The 19,533-nt window shown below is 41.5% G+C and overlaps 1 protein-coding gene across 3 annotated transcripts in view; it reads right to left on the bottom strand.

Moving 5' to 3' along the window:
• The window catches only part of LOC133541832 (immunoglobulin mu heavy chain-like), a 36,302-nt gene that overhangs the window by 7,287 nt on the left and 9,482 nt on the right, over positions 1 to 19,533 (bottom strand). The window contains exons 3-6 of one of the 3 annotated variants that reach the window (XM_061885473.1): positions 8,113 to 8,163; positions 7,100 to 7,380; positions 2,525 to 2,533; positions 202 to 207 (exon numbers count right to left, since the gene is read on the bottom strand). In XM_061885473.1, coding sequence (XP_061741457.1) covers positions 202 to 207; positions 2,525 to 2,533; positions 7,100 to 7,380; positions 8,113 to 8,163 — 347 coding nt within the window. Of the gene's footprint in view, positions 1 to 201; positions 208 to 2,524; positions 2,534 to 7,080; positions 7,381 to 8,112; positions 8,189 to 8,251; positions 8,376 to 19,533 lie in introns of those variants that run through there. The other 2 variants (XM_061885471.1, XM_061885472.1) reach the window with 2 other exon arrangements.

The raw sequence follows: 19,533 nt of genomic DNA, 5'->3' as shown, positions 1-19,533 counted from the left end.
CATGCAGCAAAAATTCTGCATGGCTGCCCTGCTACTGTAAAGATATGTGTGTGTCACTATTGATGGTGGATAATGGTGTGTCTATCAAACAAAGTGTACAGTCAAACCAAAAAGTATGCATAAGTCTACTGTAAACCATGCAAATTTAACTTAAAATTACTTTTATTTGATCATCAAGTTTTTCTTTCTGGAAAATTACACAGGCTTCTACCAGGAGATAATATGATGATAAACAAGAGGAAGAGTTGTGGGGAAAAAAATGTTTTTTAATCTTTTTACTGTATTCACATTTGAACAAAAAATTTACTATGATTGACTTTGGACAAAAATTGGCCAATGGTTTGATTAGTTTTGGTCTTGACTCTTGTATGTGTGTGTTTGGACAAAAATGTGGTCACTTTGTCAACCTAAAACCTATTGTGCTATAAAGGGTTAATATTATAATATGTACAATATATTTTAGAGCAGTTGTTTGAAAAGCAGACATTTGTGGACATAATCAATTTGCCTATTTGGTATGTAATTTATATTTCAGCCTGAAGTTTTAAGATATTTACCTGCTTGAATCTTAATGTGTAATTTTTTACAGTATGATTGTCTTTTTGGACAAATACGTATTTATATTTAAATTCCAGCTTAAGGGCTAACCAACAAATAAAGTGTAGTTATTCTTTATAAGGCGTCCATAGAATTTAAAGGGAATTTTTTTTTTTTAATTTTGCCCATTATCCACAATCCTTATGTGAGACAATCTTGCATGTGCGTTTTAAATGGTGAAAAACTGCTAATAAGAGGTGGCTAATAATGCGGACATCCACTCTGTGCTCTTAAAAAAACACCAACAATGCACTAGTTACATGCCATGACCTATAGCAACATTGTTATCATAGGAGCTAACACAGAGGAACTACTTTTATGGCGTAGAAAAATGGAATACCACTATAGTGAGTTGTCAGCTACTAGCTGGCTTGAGATGATAACGTAGGCTGCAACTCGCCACAAAATAAACAAGAAGGAGCTTTAGTTTTTTCTGCTGCATTGCTTCTAAGGTAGGGTTCAGATGGTAGCGCGGCCGTACAGAAATTGAAGGATTCCTGCTTCAAATCTAGCTTCCGCCATCTTAGTTACTGCCATCGTGTCCTTGGGCAAGACATGTCACCCACCTTGCTGCCAGTGCCGCCCACACTGCATGAATTTGAGTGAATGTTTGTGATCAGGGGGATCAATGGACGCAAAATTGCGGCCACGCTTCCGTCAGTTTACCCCAGGGCAGCTGTGGCTACAAATGTAGCTTACCACCATCAATTGTTGAATAAATGATGGGTTCTAAGTTCTCACTGTTAGTGTTTTGAGTGTCTAGAAAAGCACTATATAAATATGATACATTATTATTTATATTACAATTATAGTAGAAGCTTGTGGCACCAAGTTATGTTTTCATGAATGTGCATGTTACTACATGACGTACTTACAGCATGTATATAAAATAGTGTGGGAGGTTTTTGGAGGTTTTTTGAAAGGTCTGTTTGGTTTTTGATTGATTGATTGAAACTTTTATTAGTAGATTGCACAGTACAGTACATATTCCGTACAATTGACCACTAAATGGTAACACCCGAATAAGTTTTTCAACTTGTTTAAGTCGGGGTCCACGTAAATCAATTCATGGTACAATTGTATACTATCATCATCACACAGATTAATCATCAGAGTATATACATTTAATTATTTCAATTATTTACAATCTGGGGGGAGGGTTTGGTTGATATCAGCACTTCAGTCATCAACAATTTCCTCATCAGAGAAATGGACATTGAAACAGTGTAGGTCTGACTTAGGATATGTACAGCGAGCAGAGAACATAGTGAGTTCAGATAGCATAAGAACAAGTAAATACATTAGAAATAAATGTGAATATTTACATTTGGTTATTTACAATCCGGGGAGATGGGATGTGAAGGGGGGAGGGTGTTAGTAAAGGGTTGAAGTTGCCTGGAGGTGATGTTTTAGAGCGGTTTTGAAGGAGGATAGAGATGCGCTTACTTTTACACCTGTTGGGAGTGCATTCCACATTGTGGCATAGAAAAATAATGAATTAAGACCTTTGTTAGATCAGAATCTGGGTTTAACGTGGTTTGTGGCGCTCCCCCTGGCGGTCATTTACGTTAGGGAAGTAGTTTGACATGTACTTTGGTATCAGGGAGGTGTAGCGGATTGTATAGACTAGGCTCAGTGCAAGTTGTTTTACTCTGTCCTCCACTCTGAGCCAGCCCACTTTGGAGAAGTGGGTTGGAGTGAGGTGTGATCTGGGGTGCAGGTCTAGAAGTAACCTGACTAGCTTGTTCTGGGATGTTTGGAGTCTAGATTTGAGGGTTTTAGAGGTGCTGGGGTGCCAGGAGGTGCAAGCGTAATCGAAAAAGAGTTGAACGAGAGTTCCCGCTAGAATCTTCAATCAATCAATCAATGTTTATTTATATAGCCCCAAATCACAAATGTCTCAAAGGACTGCACAAATCATTACGACTACAACATCCTCGGAAGAACCCACAAAAGGGCAAGGAAAACTCACACCCAGTGGGCAGAGAGAATTCACATCCAGTGGGACGCCAGTGACAATGCTGACTATGAGAAACCTTGGAGAGGACCTCAGATGTGGGCAACCCCCCCTCTCTAAAGCAACAAGGTGCTTTTGTTGATCAGAGAGGAGATTTTGTAGAGAAATCACGTTCTTTGGTTGAACTTTTGGTTACCTTAGTTGCCATTTAATCACAGGAAAGATCAATCTCTAGAATGGAACCTATGTAGGTGATCTCATCTTTCCTGATGATAACAATGTCATCCACTTTTATAGTGAAGTCACTGACTTTCACAAGGTTGATGTGGGACCCAAATAGGATGGATTTCGTTTTACCTAAGTGTATGGATAGCTTGTTGTCAGCGAGCCAGGTGTAAATACTAAGGAGTTCAGCACTGAGGATTTGTTCCACCTGTGACTTGTCTTTGCCGGATACCAGCAGGGCCGAGTCATCCGCAAACAGGAACAATTCAGTCACATGCTGATGGCATGTCATTTACGTATATTAGGAACAGTAAAGGCCCTAATATACTGCTTTGGGGGACTCCACAGCTTACTGAGAGGGGGGGGGGGGGACACGGTGCCGTTCACCTCTACCACCTGTTTCCTCCTCTCCAAGTAAGATTGCATCCAGCTTGATGAGGTTTTATCGAATCCGATTGCTCTGAGCTTATCCAACAGTATATGGTGAAATAGATCGTATCACAATTACCTGTATTTTTAGCCGCTTTTTACGAGCAGTCTTTTACTATTTAGTATGAAAAGAAAAGGGAATGACGTGTGTCTTGGTCTCACAGAAAGATTGTGATTGATGGACAAATTCCCCAAAAAGTGCAATACTGTATAAAATGTGTACCGTCAACCAATGTTCTTTAGAAATATTGCAGACTTATTTTAACCTACAATGTGTAAAGGTGCAGTTAAGTGCTCAACTCAAAAACAAAAGTTGTATTATTACCTTGAAGACAGTTGTTCCAATGCTGAACAGCAGCGTGATGAGAAAGAGAATGATGAAGGTGAGCGCCGTGTTCCCCATGTTATCTTGCTCTGCTTCCACCGCATTGTTCCACTGGTGGCTCATCTCCACCAGGAAGTCTGGTGGATGTACAGTAGTACTTCAATACATACTGTAATTATTAAGCCTCATACTGTATTATGTGTTTATACAAACAAATGTGTCCTATAATGTTGATTTTATGATTACAATTAGTGCTATATAACTGGAGACCCTGAATTGCCTTTTGAAAGACTCCATTATTTCAGTATGTGTCTTTAAAACATGATCTCTCTTTTGTTTGTGTTTGTTAGGGCAAGACCCAGAAGACGTGTACTAAGACAAGTCACACAGACCACCTATCTGTACGAGTAAGGACTTTAATACTCTCTTTCAAAACCCCAACATACTATTAATCCTTGTTGCATGATTAGTGACACTGCAAGTCACACGTAGCTAAAAATAACCACAACATGAACAGCTTGCGACATACAACAGTTGCAACTTGATTTTTTTTTTTTTTATTTTGATTTTAAATGGACACACAATATCATTAAACATGCAGCAAACAACCAAGAGCAAAGAAGAGAAGACAAGAGTGACACAGAACACATCTACTGGGCCTTGCACACTTTGGGGTCGTCCATGTTGACGTTGTCGGTGGTTCTGTATGAAATGGACCTGACAAGGACATTGGGTGTGTTGGCCAAAGATTGGTGGTAAATGGCACAGCAGTACGCCACACCGTTCCTTTTCCACTGATCAAGGCTGAGCGTTAACTGGCCGTAGACTGAATACACGCCTTGGTTTTGTACAGGTTGGGTGGTCCTGGTGACGTATGTGGAGTTTACAGGGTTGTCATCGACAAGCCAAGACACCAGAACCTCTTGGGGGAAGAAGTCTTTCACTAAGCAAGTCAGGGTAACCATATTTTTATCAGTTTGTTCCACTGGAGGCATCATAAACACCGCAGGATTTTGAGTTGATTTACCTGCAAGTGCGACAGAACAACATTTGACCACAGGAAGTAGTATCAAACAGTTACAGTTTTCTTACCAGCAGTTCTTTTATAGGATTTCTTCACTGGGTTCGCAATCTTTGAATGCTTCACCACGCAGGTGCGCGCTATCCCTGTGCTCCATTCGTCATACGTGATGTCAAGCCGGGTCTCAAATGGGCCCGAATCGTTCTCCGGGGTGCTTTTCAAGGTCCCGGCCATCTCGTTGTCATCTTGGTCCTCCCACAAAATACTCTGCACAGATAGCCTGCTAGCTTTGACCTGACATATCACGGTGCCTTTTTTGTTCAGAAAGATGTCTTCCATTGTGGGGCCGCTGATCTGTATATCGACATCCGCCTCCGGGCATCCTTCGCCTGTTGAATGGACAGGAAGTCTTTTTCAAGGTCGTTGTGTGATTTACATTGAGTGTGTTGCATTTTAGCCCGCGTTCACACTGGTTGTTCGGACCAAAATATATGCATTGAAAGACTTGATTGGACACTTTTATTGACCTAACTCAATTATTTCAAACCAAAAATAGTTGGTTTTTTTTAGACTTTGCTATTTTTACCAGCTTATTTGTACTAGGGCAGTTAAATCATGTGATTAATCACAACAGTGCATTAAGCATGGGTGCATGCATGTTAATTACACATTTTATTTTAAGCATACATGTTCCTTGACTTTAAATGCAGATGGTTACCTGAAAGGTGGCATACTTTTTTTGTTGTACCCCAAACGTATTGCACCCGATTCCTGATGATTGATTCACACCAATTTTAGCAAATTATTTTTTGGCGTTGAAATATAATTAAACTAATGCTGTTAAATGTAACAAGTTAAGTCATGTGAATCATCAACCAAAGAATTGCATTAATCATGCGTATACACAGATTAATCACGCAATTTATTTTGACCGCACATGCTCCTTTACCGTGAATTTTTACCTGAAAGATGCGTGGGTTGGTATATTCATGGAGAGAGATGAGTGAGAGGACTCCGACTGGTGTGCTCTCTGGCATTTTTAATTTCAGAAATACACCCTACATACAGCAACATTTTAAAATGTTGCTGTTTGTCATTGTCATGTTAAAAAATACATTTGTGCCCAATTTCGGTGGCCTTTTTAGGGTCTTTTAAATAATGCAGCAGGTAAAAAATTATATTTCATTCCAATTCAAAAGTGGGATTAATTAGATTTGAATAATGAATCATTTGACTTCACTAATTTTTACAGACACCCTGTTGTCACACACAGAGATTTACATATTTGTAAGTTTTGCATGCTTTGTTTGCAATCAGTTTGATTTAACCAAAGTGTGAACACAGCCTAAAATAAACAAATGGAAAAGTACTCACTTGATGAATCTGCGGCGCGCATGTTGCTCACAGATGAGTTGATATACACATCTCCATGTGCGTCCCTCCCCGTAAACTTGCACCTTACAGTGGTGCCAGATGACCACTCGTTGGACTTGAGCGTGATGAGGCTCGCCGCGCTGTAAAGCGTTGTCCCATTTGCAGTCTTTCTGGCCTTAGACAAAGTTATGACCTGCTCTATTTCGTGGGAGATGTCCTCTTCGTTATGCAGCCATTTGAAGTCATAAACATTTGGGGAAAAATCTTTGGCAAAGCAGACGATTGAAGCCTCATCTTGACCATGAGAGGAGGCCAACACTTTCAGAGTTGGCAACTTGTAAAAGGACTCTGAAACACGAACATATTAAGTATATGTCTGCACAACACATATATATACACAACACAAAACGTCATTTGAATGCTAATTCTCATGGCTTCTGCAGGGTCGACACTACTAAAACAGCAAGATTAGATCGTACACAACCTGCATGTGAGACAAGCAAGCGTAGATTAAACAAAAAGCAAGCAATAAACTGCTGCAACAATTATTTGACAAGGCAGAGTAAGCAGCTGCACAAGGAAGAGTCAGACCTTTCTTTCCACCTTACTGTTGGCTTTAGCACCAACAATAACATTTGTATGGATAGTATGAAATAATGTGAAATTTTCAGGTAAACGTGTTGTGTGTAAACATTGTTTTACATAAACAAATCATCTAATTCTAATTACCCCATTCCAGATATTTACACAAAACAGTTTTTGCAGAGCTTAATTATATTTTTAAAAACATGTATAGTTTTTAACATCACTTTTACTTTTTAGGAGGACTACTGACAAGGATGAGCTACAAGCAGCATGGTGCATTCAGTGACAGTCTAGAAATACGTCTTCTAGGGCTCTTGTTTGACTTTTACTGTACACTAAAACTTAATTTGGTTCAATAGTGGGTTATTTTGTGTAGAATACAAAATAACCCACTTTGAATCATACTAAAACCGGGGAATCTGAAAACCAATATATATTTTTTAAACGACTTCAAATACACCAAATCCAAATATACTACCAACGTGACAGCACATTACTGTGATTACCTTTATCTCTGTCACATTCATTGTACCTATTCATAGTACATATGCTGTAAAAATCTCTTACCTTCTGTTTTTGTAATCACGGCATCAACAGTTTTAGTTGAATGTTTGGCGACACATCGAAATTTGGCCCTGCTGTCCCAGTCGGCTTGCCTCACTCGGATCTGACTGACTCCCGTGTAAAGGTTGTCCTTCTCCACTGAAGGATACTGAATGAAGTCAGACAAATCGGCCCCATCTTTGCTCCACGCAAACGTCAGTGGAAGGGGTTTGAAGCCGGTGGCCAGACAGCCGAGAGTGACCATGTCTCCCGCTACGGAGCCACATTGCATCAGAGGAAAGACAGTGGGTGGGGCTGGTGTGCCTGTGAAAAGAAAAGCAAGTTGTCAGTTGAGATCAAATTAAATGAAAATAGTAAAGGGAAGACACATATTAAACCATATTTAAATTGTATGAACAGAAAATAAGTAGTCGGTTATGATACAATTCCATGAAAATGGTGAAAAGATGACACACCATATTTAAATTGTAGATCAAATTGCACAATAGACCTTATTATATTTTACATGTCACAAATTATTTAATTCTCATTTGACATTTTGAGTAAACATTTTCTCAACATTGGAAAACATCTTTATAATATATATATATATATATATATATATATATATATATATAGATAGATTAGCTCACTCAAAAGCTTAGAAAAACGAAACCTATTTGATTATTAAAGATATCACAGTGCAGAAACTCAAATTCAAGCAAAATAATCATTGTCTTATTTCATAAGACTCTGTTGCTGTCGATGATAGATCATTTTGCAACGATATGCTATAATAATCTGTCAAACAACCAAGAAGATATGAGTCGCCAAAGCGCCACCATACTCATTTTAGGTGGGGTTTTTTTTCAATTATGTAATATCTCAGAGATTTTAGCATATATTTGGCTACTTAAGATAGGCAAATAGGTCTAATTCAACTGTTAGAATACTGAAACTACTTGATATCAACAAATTATTGCACTACATCAGAAATATTAAAGTAATGTACTTGTCCTTTCCAGTAGAATAGAATTACCACAAATATTGACTTACCAGATGTAACTGTTACGTGGGTTCCTTTTCCCCAGTAGTCCAAGTAGTACCAAAGTGACATAAAGTAAGAGCATTCTAATACAAAAACTTTTCAAATATAGAATAAAAAAATTCTCAAAAGGACGTAAGAATTACTTACCAGATGTAACTGTGACTTGCGTTCCTTTACCCCAGAAGTCCAAGTACCGGTAGTAATAGCTGTCACAGTGATAGAACATAATGTGTTTACAATGAAAATACTGTTATATAAAAAAAAAAAAAAATGAACACAGGAAAAAGCTGTTCCTCAAAAATTATTTCTCAGGCAACTCCCTTGAGATTTGATATTTTTTCCGGTTTGCTTTCTAATGTCTTGATTGTGTTTGGATGCATAACCAGAGATAGGTAGTTTTGTGCTACATTATTTTGTTATACATTTACTCAAATAACTTTTGGGATAATTGTACTTGTCTGAGTAGTTTTAACACAACATACTCTTTACTTTTACTTGAGTATTTTTGTAAAGAAAGAAACACCACTTCCACTCCGCTACCTGAAAAATAATTCTGATCGCTACATGTTGGTCTGGTGAGGGAGGTGACAAAGAACCTGATGGTCACTCTGTCAGAGCTACAGCATTCCTCTGTGGAGAGAAGGGAACCTTCTCCAAGGACAACCATCTCTGCAACAATCCACCATTTAGGCCTTTATGGTATAGTGGTCAGATGGAAGCCATTTATTCGTAAAAAGTCTGCTTAAACGCACCTGAAAGACTCTGACCATGAGAAACAAAATTCTCTGGTTTGATGAGACAAAGATTAAATTCTTCACCATGAATGCCAGGTGTCATGTTCGGAGGAAACCAGAATCCGCTCATTACCAGCCCAATACCTGCCCCACACTGAAGCATGGTGGTGGTAGCATCATGCTGTGGGGATGATAATGCCTGCAAACATTTTTAGGGCTCTGTGGTCTCTAATAAGCCTGCGTACTTGAAACACAAATTTCAGGACGGAACATACGGCACAATACAATCAGCAAGATGTGATGGTGCTAAATAGTTTGGTATTCTGTAGCTCAGTAACAAAACGTTAATGTCGCGCTTTAAGTGTACTGGTAGCCGGTGCCGGTGGGCCAGTATCTACGTAATATGATCAAACCTTCTTGTCCTTGTCAAAAGTTTAACAGCCACATTTTGTACCAACTGCAATATTTTAAAGCTGGACACGGGGAGACCCTAGAAAAATACGTTACATTGATTAATACAAGACGTAACAAATGCATGTATAATGATCTCTAAGTCACAAGTGGACATAATGGGACACATTTCTTACAATAAAGTACACAGTCTTCAAGTCAGATTAATTGTGTGTTAAACACACTTGGTCAGTAAAACTGATTCTGACTCTGATTTTAATGATATTATGGGTGTTATAGTGACATTCCTAATGTGATGCAGAAATGAGAAAGTTGGGTCAAAAATAATCCCGAGATTTTTTTGCTGAGTTTCTTGGAACAATTGTTTTATCGAAATTCAAAATGGTGATTGCAAACAAGTGTTTGTTTCTAGCAGGACAATAATCAACATTTCCGTTTTCTTAGAGTTAAGATGCACAAAGAATAACCATTTTGGTACAAAGAATTAATACTATGTCTGCTGCTATTTTAGCTGACGAGTATGTTCTGACCCAAAAAGGAATTTTCAATAAAGCCTTTTCTCCGTTGCAGCATGGTCCAATCACGCACCATCACATAAGTAGGCAACATGTGGCACCATCTAACTATGGCACATGTTGAAGAGGTTCATTTAGCCTACTGATGGCACAGTTAAAGTAAGCCAAGATGGCGGCGCCTTGACGGGCTACGGCTATAGACGCTCATGGGAGAAAGAAAACATTTGGCAAAGAATACCGGACAATTCTGCAAATTTCATGGCTGGCTTACAGCGTGGACGCTCCGTGATCACTTACGACCGACAGACGATTCTGGATGTGGATAGATCGGGCCGTTTAGGACTGAAAGATGCGCGGGGCGGTATAGCTCGGTTGGTAGAGTGGCCGTGCCAGCAACTTGAGGGTTGCAGGTTCGATTCCCGCTTCCGCCATCCTAGTCACTGCCGTTGTGTCCTTGGGCAAGACACTTTACCCACCTGCTCCCAGTGCCACCCACACTGGTTTAAATGTAACTTAGATATTGGGTTTCACTATATAAAGCGCTTTGAGTCACTAGAGAAAAGCGCTATATAAATATACTTCACTTCACTACGTTGGACCACCTCGCTAGCATGGGAATACTTCGCCGGCTACATCCAGCGGCCTCATAATGCAGCGGAGTATAGTACCAGCGGGGACCGTCAACGGAAGACACGTAAGCGGTGTGATCGAAAGCAGAAGCGCGGATGCCTAGCGGGGCTAACAACAAAGCAAAAGGCTAATCCCCACAGAACACCGCTTCTTTCCATCCTGAAGCTGGATTTAAATAAAAGACGCGAGCCTGCTAGTCTGGGTGAGGAGTCAGTTAAGTTAGAAACAAGTTTTTTTCTGCTATGACTGTGTCAGAGTTGGACATGTGTTCTACTGAGGTGGCGAATTATGATGCGTTCAGTTTATCGCAGCACCAAGCAAACAATCGGAAAATTCCCTTCATATCAATTCCTAAATATGGTCGTAATTATTTTAAGTGCACTACGCATAATAAACGCAATATTATTAATATTGCTACTACATATTATTTGATCAAAAATTCCTTAAAACAGCCCACTACCTATAATATGGGCTTTTTAAACATAAGATCATTGTCTCCCAAAACGTTATTAGTTAATGAGGTCATTAGAGACAACAATCTTAACGTCATCGGTCTCAGCAAAACCTGGCTTAAAGCAGACAACTTTTTTGCACTAAATGAGACATCTCCTCCTAACTATACGACTGCGCATATTGCCCGTCCCCTTAAAAGGGGGGGGGGGGGGGGTTCGCACTAATATACAACGAAAACTTTAACCTTAGTCCTAATCTAAATAATAAATATAAATCGTTTGAGGTGCTTACTATGAGGTTTGTCACACCGCTGCCTGTATACCTGGCTGTTATCTACCGCACCCCAGAGCCCTATAATTTATCAATGAATTCTCAGAATTCGTGGCTGATCTAGTGACGCATTCCGATAATATAATAATAATGGGGAACTTTAATATCCATATGGATACCCCATCGTACCCACCGTGCATGGCGCTCCAGACTATAATTGATAGCTGTGGTCTTACACAAATAATAAATGAACCCACGCATCGCAACGGTAATACGATAGACCTAGTGCTTGTCAGGGGTATCACCGTTTCCAAAGTTATGATACTCCCGTACACTAAAGTAATGGCAGATCATTACCTTATAAAATACGAGGTTCGGACTCATGTTCGGCAAGCTTGTAAGAATAACAACTGCTATAGCAGCCGCAACATTAATGCTGCCACAACGACAACTCTTGCAGACCTACTGCCCTCGGTAATGGCACCATTCCCAAAGTATGTGGGCTTTATTGATAACCTCACTAACAACTTTCACTACACCCTGCGCGAAACCATTGATAGTATAGCACCGCTGAAGTTAAAAAAGGCTCCAACAAGGCGTACCCCATGGTTTACAGAAGAAACTAGATCTCATAAATTATCATGTAGAAACCTGGAACGCAAATGGCGCGCGACTAAACTTGAGGTTTACCATCAACCATGAAGTGATAGTTTAATAACCTATAAACGCATGCTTATCTTAGCTAAAGCTAAATATTACTCAAATCTCATCCACCTTAATAAAAACGATCCTAAATTTTTGTTTAGTACAGTAGCATCGCTAACCCAACAAGGGACTCCTTCCAGTAGCTCCACCCACTCGGCAGATGACTTTATGAAATTCTTTAATAAGAAAATTTAACTCATTAGAAAGGAGATTAAAGACAATGCGTCCCAGCTACAACCGGGTTCTACTAATACAGATACGACTGTGTATACGGCGGATACTGCCCTCTAAAATAGTTTCTCTCGTTTTGATGAAATAACAGAAGAATTGTTACAACGTGTAAATGGAATAAAACAAACATGTTTATATGACCCACTTCCTGGGAAACTTATCAAGGAGCGCTTTGTATTATTAGGTTTATCAGTGCCAAATATTATAAACGTATCACTTTCCTCTGGCTCTGTTCCCCTAGCATTCAAAAAAGTGGTTATTCATCCTCTTCTTAAAAGACCTAACCTCAATCCTGACCTCATAGCAAACTACCGACCGGTGTCTCACCTTCCCTTTATTTCAAAAGTCCTCGAAAAATTTTTTGCAGAGCAGCTAAATGAACACTTAGCGTCTAACAATCTATGTGAAACCTTTCAATCCGGTTTCAGGGTAAATAACTCTACGGAGACAGCCCTCGTAAAAATGACTAATGATCTATTGCTAACGATAGATTCTGATGCGTCATCTATGTTGCTTCTCCTCGATCTTAGTTCTGCTTTCAATACCGTCGATCATAATATTTTATTAGAGCGTATCAAAACAAGAATTGGTATGTCAGACTTAGCCCTGTCTTGGTTTAACTCCTATCTTACTGACAGGATGCAGTGACCTCGGACTATGTTAGGGTAACGTGTGGAGTTCTCCAGGGTTCGGTCCTTGGCCCTGCACTCTTCAGCATCTACATGCTGCCGCTAGGTGACATCATACGCAAATACGGTGTTAGCTTTCACTGTTATGCTGATGACACCCAACTCTTCATGCCCCTAAAGCTGACCAACACGCCGAATTGTAGTCAGCTGGAGGCGTGTATTATTGAAATAAAAAAATTGATGTCTGCTAACTTTTTGCAACTCAACGCCAAAAAAACGGAAATGCTGATTATCGGTCCTGCTAGACACCGACTTCTCTTTAATAATACAACTTTAACATTTGACAACCAGACTATTAAACAAGGCGACTCGGTAAAGAATCTGGGTATTATCTTCGACCCAACTCTCTCGTTTGAGTAACACATTGAGAGTGTTACTAAAACAGCCTTCTTTCATCACCGTAATATCTCTCAAATTCGCTCCATTTTGTCTACTAAAGACGTTGGGATCATTATCCATGCGTTTGTTACGTCTCGTCTCGATTACTGTAACGTATTATTTTCCGGTCTCCCCATGTCTAGCATTAAAAGATTACGGGTGGTACAAAATGCGGCTGCTAGACTTTTGACCAGAACAAGAAAGTTTGATCACATTACGCCTATACTGGCTCACCTGCACTGGCTTTCTGTGCACTTAAGATGAGACTTCAAGGTTTTACTACTTACGTATAAAAAAACTACACGGTCTGGCTCCAGCCTATCTTGCCGATTGTATTGTACCATATGTCCCGGCAAGAAATCTGCGTTCAAAGGACTACGGCTTATTAGTGATTCCCAGAGCCCAAAAAAAGTCTGCGGGCTGTAGAGCGTTTTCCGTTCGGGCTCCAGTACTCTGGAATGCCCTCCCGTTAACAGTTTGAGATGCTACCTCAGTAGAAGCATTTAAGTCTCACCTTAAAACTCATTTTTATACTCCAGCCTTTAAATAGACCCCCTTTTTAGACCAGTTGATCTGCCGTTTCTTTTCCTTTTCTCCTATGTCCCACTCTCCCTTGTGGAGGGGTCCGATGTAGTACTGGCTGTCCAGAGTCAGGACCCAGGATGGACCGCTTGTCCAGAGTCGGGACCCAGGATGGACTGCTCGCCTGTGCATCGGCTGGGGACATCTCTGCGCTGCTGATCCGCTTCCGCTTGGGATGGTTTCCTGTTGGCTCCACTATGGACGGGACTCTCGCTACTGTGTTGGATCCACTTTGGACTGGACTCTCACGGTTGTGTTGGATCCACTATGGATTGAACTTTTACAGTATCATGTTAGATCCGCTCGACATCCATTGCTTTCGGTCCCCTAGGGGGGTTGCCCACAAATGCGGTCCTCTCCAAGGTTTCTAATAGTTATCATTGTCACTGTCACCGACGTCCCACTGGGGTGAGTTTTCCTTGCCCTTATGTGGGCTTGACCGAAGATGTCGTCGTGGTTTGTGTTGTGGTTTGTGCAGCCCTTTGAGACACTGGTGAATTAGGGCTATATAAATAAACATTGATTGATTGAAGGCTCATGTGAAAATACTGCAAGAAACCTAGGCAGTTAATAAACAGCTGTCCCTTGTTGAAGTGAACCAAATCAAAACCAGTAGTTCTGGTAAAGGCCCCTTCAGTGCCCTATTCCTTCAAAAGTGAGTGTGCGGATCAAGCTGTTTATTCCCCTTTTATTATGAAGGGTGCTGCCTCACTGACTGATAGCAATGTAAAAGTCCCAGTTACTATTTTACGTGATACTGCAGACTCAGTCTATTTTTCTTCGTGGTGTGTTGCCTCTTTCACATAAAACCTCCTTAAAATGTAACGAGCTGGTGTAAGGCTTTGGAATTAAATTTGCTAGATTAACCATTCACTCTGGTGTTGTGAGCAGTGAGCGGAGACAGGCCGCAGTGGCAATTTTTGATGTCCCTCGGTTCAAAGCCCGTACGTTGGATTTTAACCCAGGTTTGGGCACGGGTCCTGACTGTTGTTTGTGCTGATACACCAAATAGCAGTTCAGAATACCCACTCCTTTTGGATTCCCTCGACGGAGTACTAGAAAGTGCTCATGGCTCATGGGACCCCAGAGGACAGGTACAACATGGGAAGAGTTTGGCAAAGCCATGGAAAATGACTTCTGGACAGCTTCAAAGTGATTCTGAACCATCATCTGCCGCCTCTGGTGAGGGAATCAGTGCAATTTCAACACCGTATATGGTGGGAATGGTGTGCTGTTGACCTGAACTCAGGACGCTGTGGATCGGTGGAGGGAATACTTAGAAGACCTCCTCAATCCCACCTCCACGTCTTCCTATGAAGAAGCAGTGCCTTGGGAATCTGTGGTGGGCTCTCGTATTTCTGAGGCTGAGGTTGCCGAGGTTGATAAACTCCTCGGTGGCAGGGGTCCAGGAGTGGATGAGATCTGCCCGGAGTTTGTTAAGGCTCTGGGTGCTGTGGGGCTGTCTTTGCTGACAAGACTCTGCAGCATTGTGTGGACATCGGGGCCGGTGCCTCTGGATTGCAAGGTGGTTCCTCTCGTTAACAAGGGGAACCGGAAGGTGTGTTCTAAATATCGTGGGGTCACACAAATCAGCCTTCCCGGTTGTACTGGAGAGGAGGCTACGCCGGATAGTCAAACCTGGGATCAAAAGCAGCAGTATGGTTTTTGTCCTGGTTATGGAATTGTGGACCATCTCTTTACTCTCGGTAGGGTTCTTGAGGGTGAATGGGAGTTTGTCCAACCTGTCCACGTGTGCTTTGTGGACTTTGAGAAGGAATTTGACCGTGTTCCTCGGGAAGTCCTGTGGGGAGTGCTCTGAGAGTATGGGGTATTGGACTGTCTGATTGTGATGGACCCCTTCCTGTATGTTCGGTGTCAGAGCTTGGTCCGCAAAATAACTTTTATGGATAGAATTTCAAGGCGCAGTCAGGGCATTGAGGGATTCCGGTTTGGTGATTGTAGGATTAGGTCTCTGCTTTTTTCAGATCATGTAGTCCTGATGGCTTCATCTGGCCAGGATCTTCAGCTCTCACTAGATCGGTTCGCAGCCAAGTGTGAAGCGACTGGGATGAGAATCAACACCTCCAAATCCGAGTCCATGGTTCTCGCGCGGAAAAGAGTGGAGTGTCAACTCCAGGTTGGGGAGGAGATCTTGCCCCAAGTGGATGAGTTCAAGTACCTGGGAGTCTTGTTCACATGTGAGGGAAGAGTGGATCGTGAGATCGACAGGCGGATCAGTGTGGCGTCTACAGTGATGCGGACATCGGTCCGTCGTGGTCAAGAAAGAGCTGAGCCAGAAGACGAAACTTTCAATTTACAAGTCAATCTATGTTCCCTTCGTCACTTATGGTCATGAGCTTTGGGTTATGACCGAAAAGACAAAATCCTGGGTACAAGCAGCCCAAATGAGTTTCTTCCATCGGGTGGCGGGGCTCTTTCTAAGAGATAAGGTGAGAAGCTCTGTAATTCGGGAGGAGCTCAAAGTAAAGCCGCTGCTCCTGCACATCGAGAAAAGCCAGATGAGGTGGTTCAGGAATCTGGTCAGGATGCGCTCCGGACGACACCCTGGGGAGGTGATTAGGGCATGTCCGACCAGTAGGAGGCCACAGGGAAAACCCAGGGAACGTTTCGGCTGGTCTGGGAACACCTTGGGATCGCCCGGGAGGAGCTGGACAAAACGGCTGGGTAAAGGAAAGTCTGGGCTTCCCTGCTTCAGCTGCTGTAAACGCAACCCGACCTCGGATATGTGGAAATAGATGGATGGCTGGATAGATGGACCCAGGCACTCTCTTCAGGTGGCCTTTTTTCTCTTCACCATTCAATGTGTTACGTGCACCATTTTATTGATTATTTCCCATTGCTCTTTACCTTGTAATTGTTTTAGTGAAGTAGTAGCTAAACATGATAAACATGACATACCAATACATGATTTGATGCAATCTAAAAGAATGTTCTGATCAACGGTATTGAAGGTAGCACTGAGAACAACACTGATGTAGCGTGCCTTTCAACTGAGCTAGCGCTATATTATACCATACCCTGAGTTACAATAGGTTACCATTTTGAGCGCACCATTACTCACATGTTTGTGATGAAAGCGCCACTTTCCACTTCACCTCTGCATCCTGACAGGCAGCAACGCCCTCTGACTGGTGCTGTTGTAGAGCATCTGCACAGGGGTCCCCAACCTTTTTTGCACCACGGACCGATTTAATGTAGGCATTATTTTTAGAGACCGGCTTTCCATTTGTGGCAGATAATTACAGCAAAAATAAGTGCAATAAAAATACAACTCATTATAATGCTGGGGGGCTGGTTACTTTGCAATGAGGTCCCCAGCAGGTTGATGGTAACCTGCTGGGGACTGCAGATGGAAATCAGCCTTTGGCTACAATGTGTCACATTTATATTTGATATGTTCATTAATGTGCATTGTAACATGTCAAAAATCCATCCATCCATCCATCTTCTTCCGCTTATCCGAGGTCGGGTCGCGGGGGCAGCAGCCTAAGCAGGGAAGCCCAGACTTCCCTTTCCCCAGCCACTTCGTCTAGCTCTTCCCGGGGGATCCCGAGGCGTTCCCAGGCCAGCCGGGAGACATAGTCTTCCCAACGTGTCCTGGGTCTTCCCCGTGGCCTCCTACCGGTTGGACGTGCCCTAAACACCTCCCTAGGGAGGCGTTCGGGTGGCATCCTGACCAGATGCCAAGTTAAAACAAATATAACAAATTGTAACTTCCTATGCGGGGTTTTATTGTACATCTATAAACAATCTTATTGGTGTGTCTCGTGGGACAGGCGAAAGTTAAGTTGGAGAAAATGCAATCGTTTATAAATGATTTAATGTTTCTGTGCGGCCAGGTAGCAAATGCGTCACGGACCGATACTGGTCCCCGGACCCGGGATTGGGGACGCCTGAATTCTACAGTACATTCAGTGTCATTGAATCATCAATTAAAACTATTTTCTTCTCACCTTTTTCTGTTCTCTGCTCCACTATGGTAAGCTTTTCCCAACCGCGCCAACAAGTTTGTTTCAGAATGCCTTCCTCAAACAAGTCTGCACATGTGCAGTAAATAACGTGTAATACTCCATTGCGTGAGAAGGGAGAGGGGATCTGTCGCAACAGTCATCTTTGATTAAGTATTTTTAAATACATAAATTAAGACAGAAAAAGTAAATACTTGTTTTAAATAGAAGGAAACTTTAATCATCGTTTTTCAAACGTTTGGGGGCCCGTGGAAATCCGGGGGCCCCAGGCATCTGCCTGTGTCCTGGTGACAACGTGTATCTTTTATCCGTTGTGTTCTTGGCTTACAATATTTCTTTGTTTGTTGGCTATATTACAAAACACCTGTGAAAGAAACGGTCGCTTCCTGTGGTTTATTAATATCAACCAGACAGGATGTTGATAAGCACATGTCCAGAATGTTGGAAACATTTTATCAGGGTTTTCATATTAGTTGTACATTTAAAAAGCATTATAAGAAATTCAACATTTCTTTTATGAGATATTTATTTGCATATTGATAATTTATTTGCTCACTCAAGTCACACTATATATAACACTTATTTACCTTGTTTTCTGCTGTCTTTGTTTTCCATGTGCTCATTGTTCCATGGTCTACACCTTTTTCCATCATTAGTACACCTGTGTTTTGCTGTGATCCTTGTCTCCCCTCCAATCAGCTCTCTCCTTCCACTTGTCCAGGTACTGCACTTCTGGTACGTTCTATTGATGCTAGCCTTAGCCAATTAGCATTTTGCATATCACATGGTCATTTTGCAATTTAGCAACCATCGATTGAATCAAAATATGCTTCCATTATATTACAATGTACCACATCTGTTGTTAGCATGTTGGCTGTTTACATTGTTAGCATCATTAGCATCACCTTTTTAAAAAAGGCCTAAAACACAACAAGTCGGTCTTAAACCCGGGGTAGGAGTTTTGCAGAATTTTTGCGGCGCTGTTCAAACTTAAGGTCTGCAGTTTCGTTAATGTGTCTGTGAAATATTTCAACAGGTAGAGACAAGCAAATCAAAAGAAATGACAGTAATTCAGAATTTTTTTAAACAGTTATTGCTTTGTGTCATTTGACTAAAACAAAGAAATGTTGCAAACTATGGTATATTATATCAGTTTTATTTTATCTTTTAAAATTAGTGTTTGCAGTTTTGGGTATATTATTTAGATATATGATATAAATGATGTAAATTTAGTTGACAATAGAGTTTTTAATACTATTGTGTTATTGTTAAAATCACACATTCTAGTCACGTGACGCATATTTGACAAAGATAAGCAAATGACCGTTTTCTCAACTCAATGTCTGTTATGTACGTGGGGGGGTGAAGGGGGACGACACCACGAAGAAACTCCGGTTACCCGGTTTATTGTAACCTTTGATGAGTGAGTGGGATGTGTATGCTACTCTGTTTGATGCAGGACTATGTGTGATTTTAACCATGTGAATAATACCAGACTATATTGTACGTGCGTGATGGATGAATCTTTCGGCAGACCAAGAGAACGAGGCAAAGAGGGTGTCCGTAAGCAGGCAGAGTGGTCGAGGGCAGGAGAGAAGCGACAAGATCCGTGTCCAAGTGAGGGTCAAAGATCGAGGAAGGCAGTCCTAAGTCCGGAGTTTGGTCGAGGCAGAGAGCTCGAGCACACGGCACAAGACGGGTACTGCGGGAGAAACAAGGAACATGAGACGAGGGAACAAGGAGGACGAAGAGAACGAACGCGAGGACAACAGGAAGCAAGCCAGAGACTTACGTACTACGATGAGTTAACGACGTTCCGGCGTTCATTCCAAGGGTCGACTG

This window comes from Nerophis ophidion, linkage group LG23, assembly GCF_033978795.1.
Source record: "Nerophis ophidion isolate RoL-2023_Sa linkage group LG23, RoL_Noph_v1.0, whole genome shotgun sequence".
Lineage (NCBI taxonomy): Eukaryota > Metazoa > Chordata > Actinopteri > Syngnathiformes > Syngnathidae > Nerophis > Nerophis ophidion.
The sequence above is the reverse complement of the archived record's forward strand: the minus strand, read 5'-3'. Positions and strand labels throughout refer to the sequence as shown.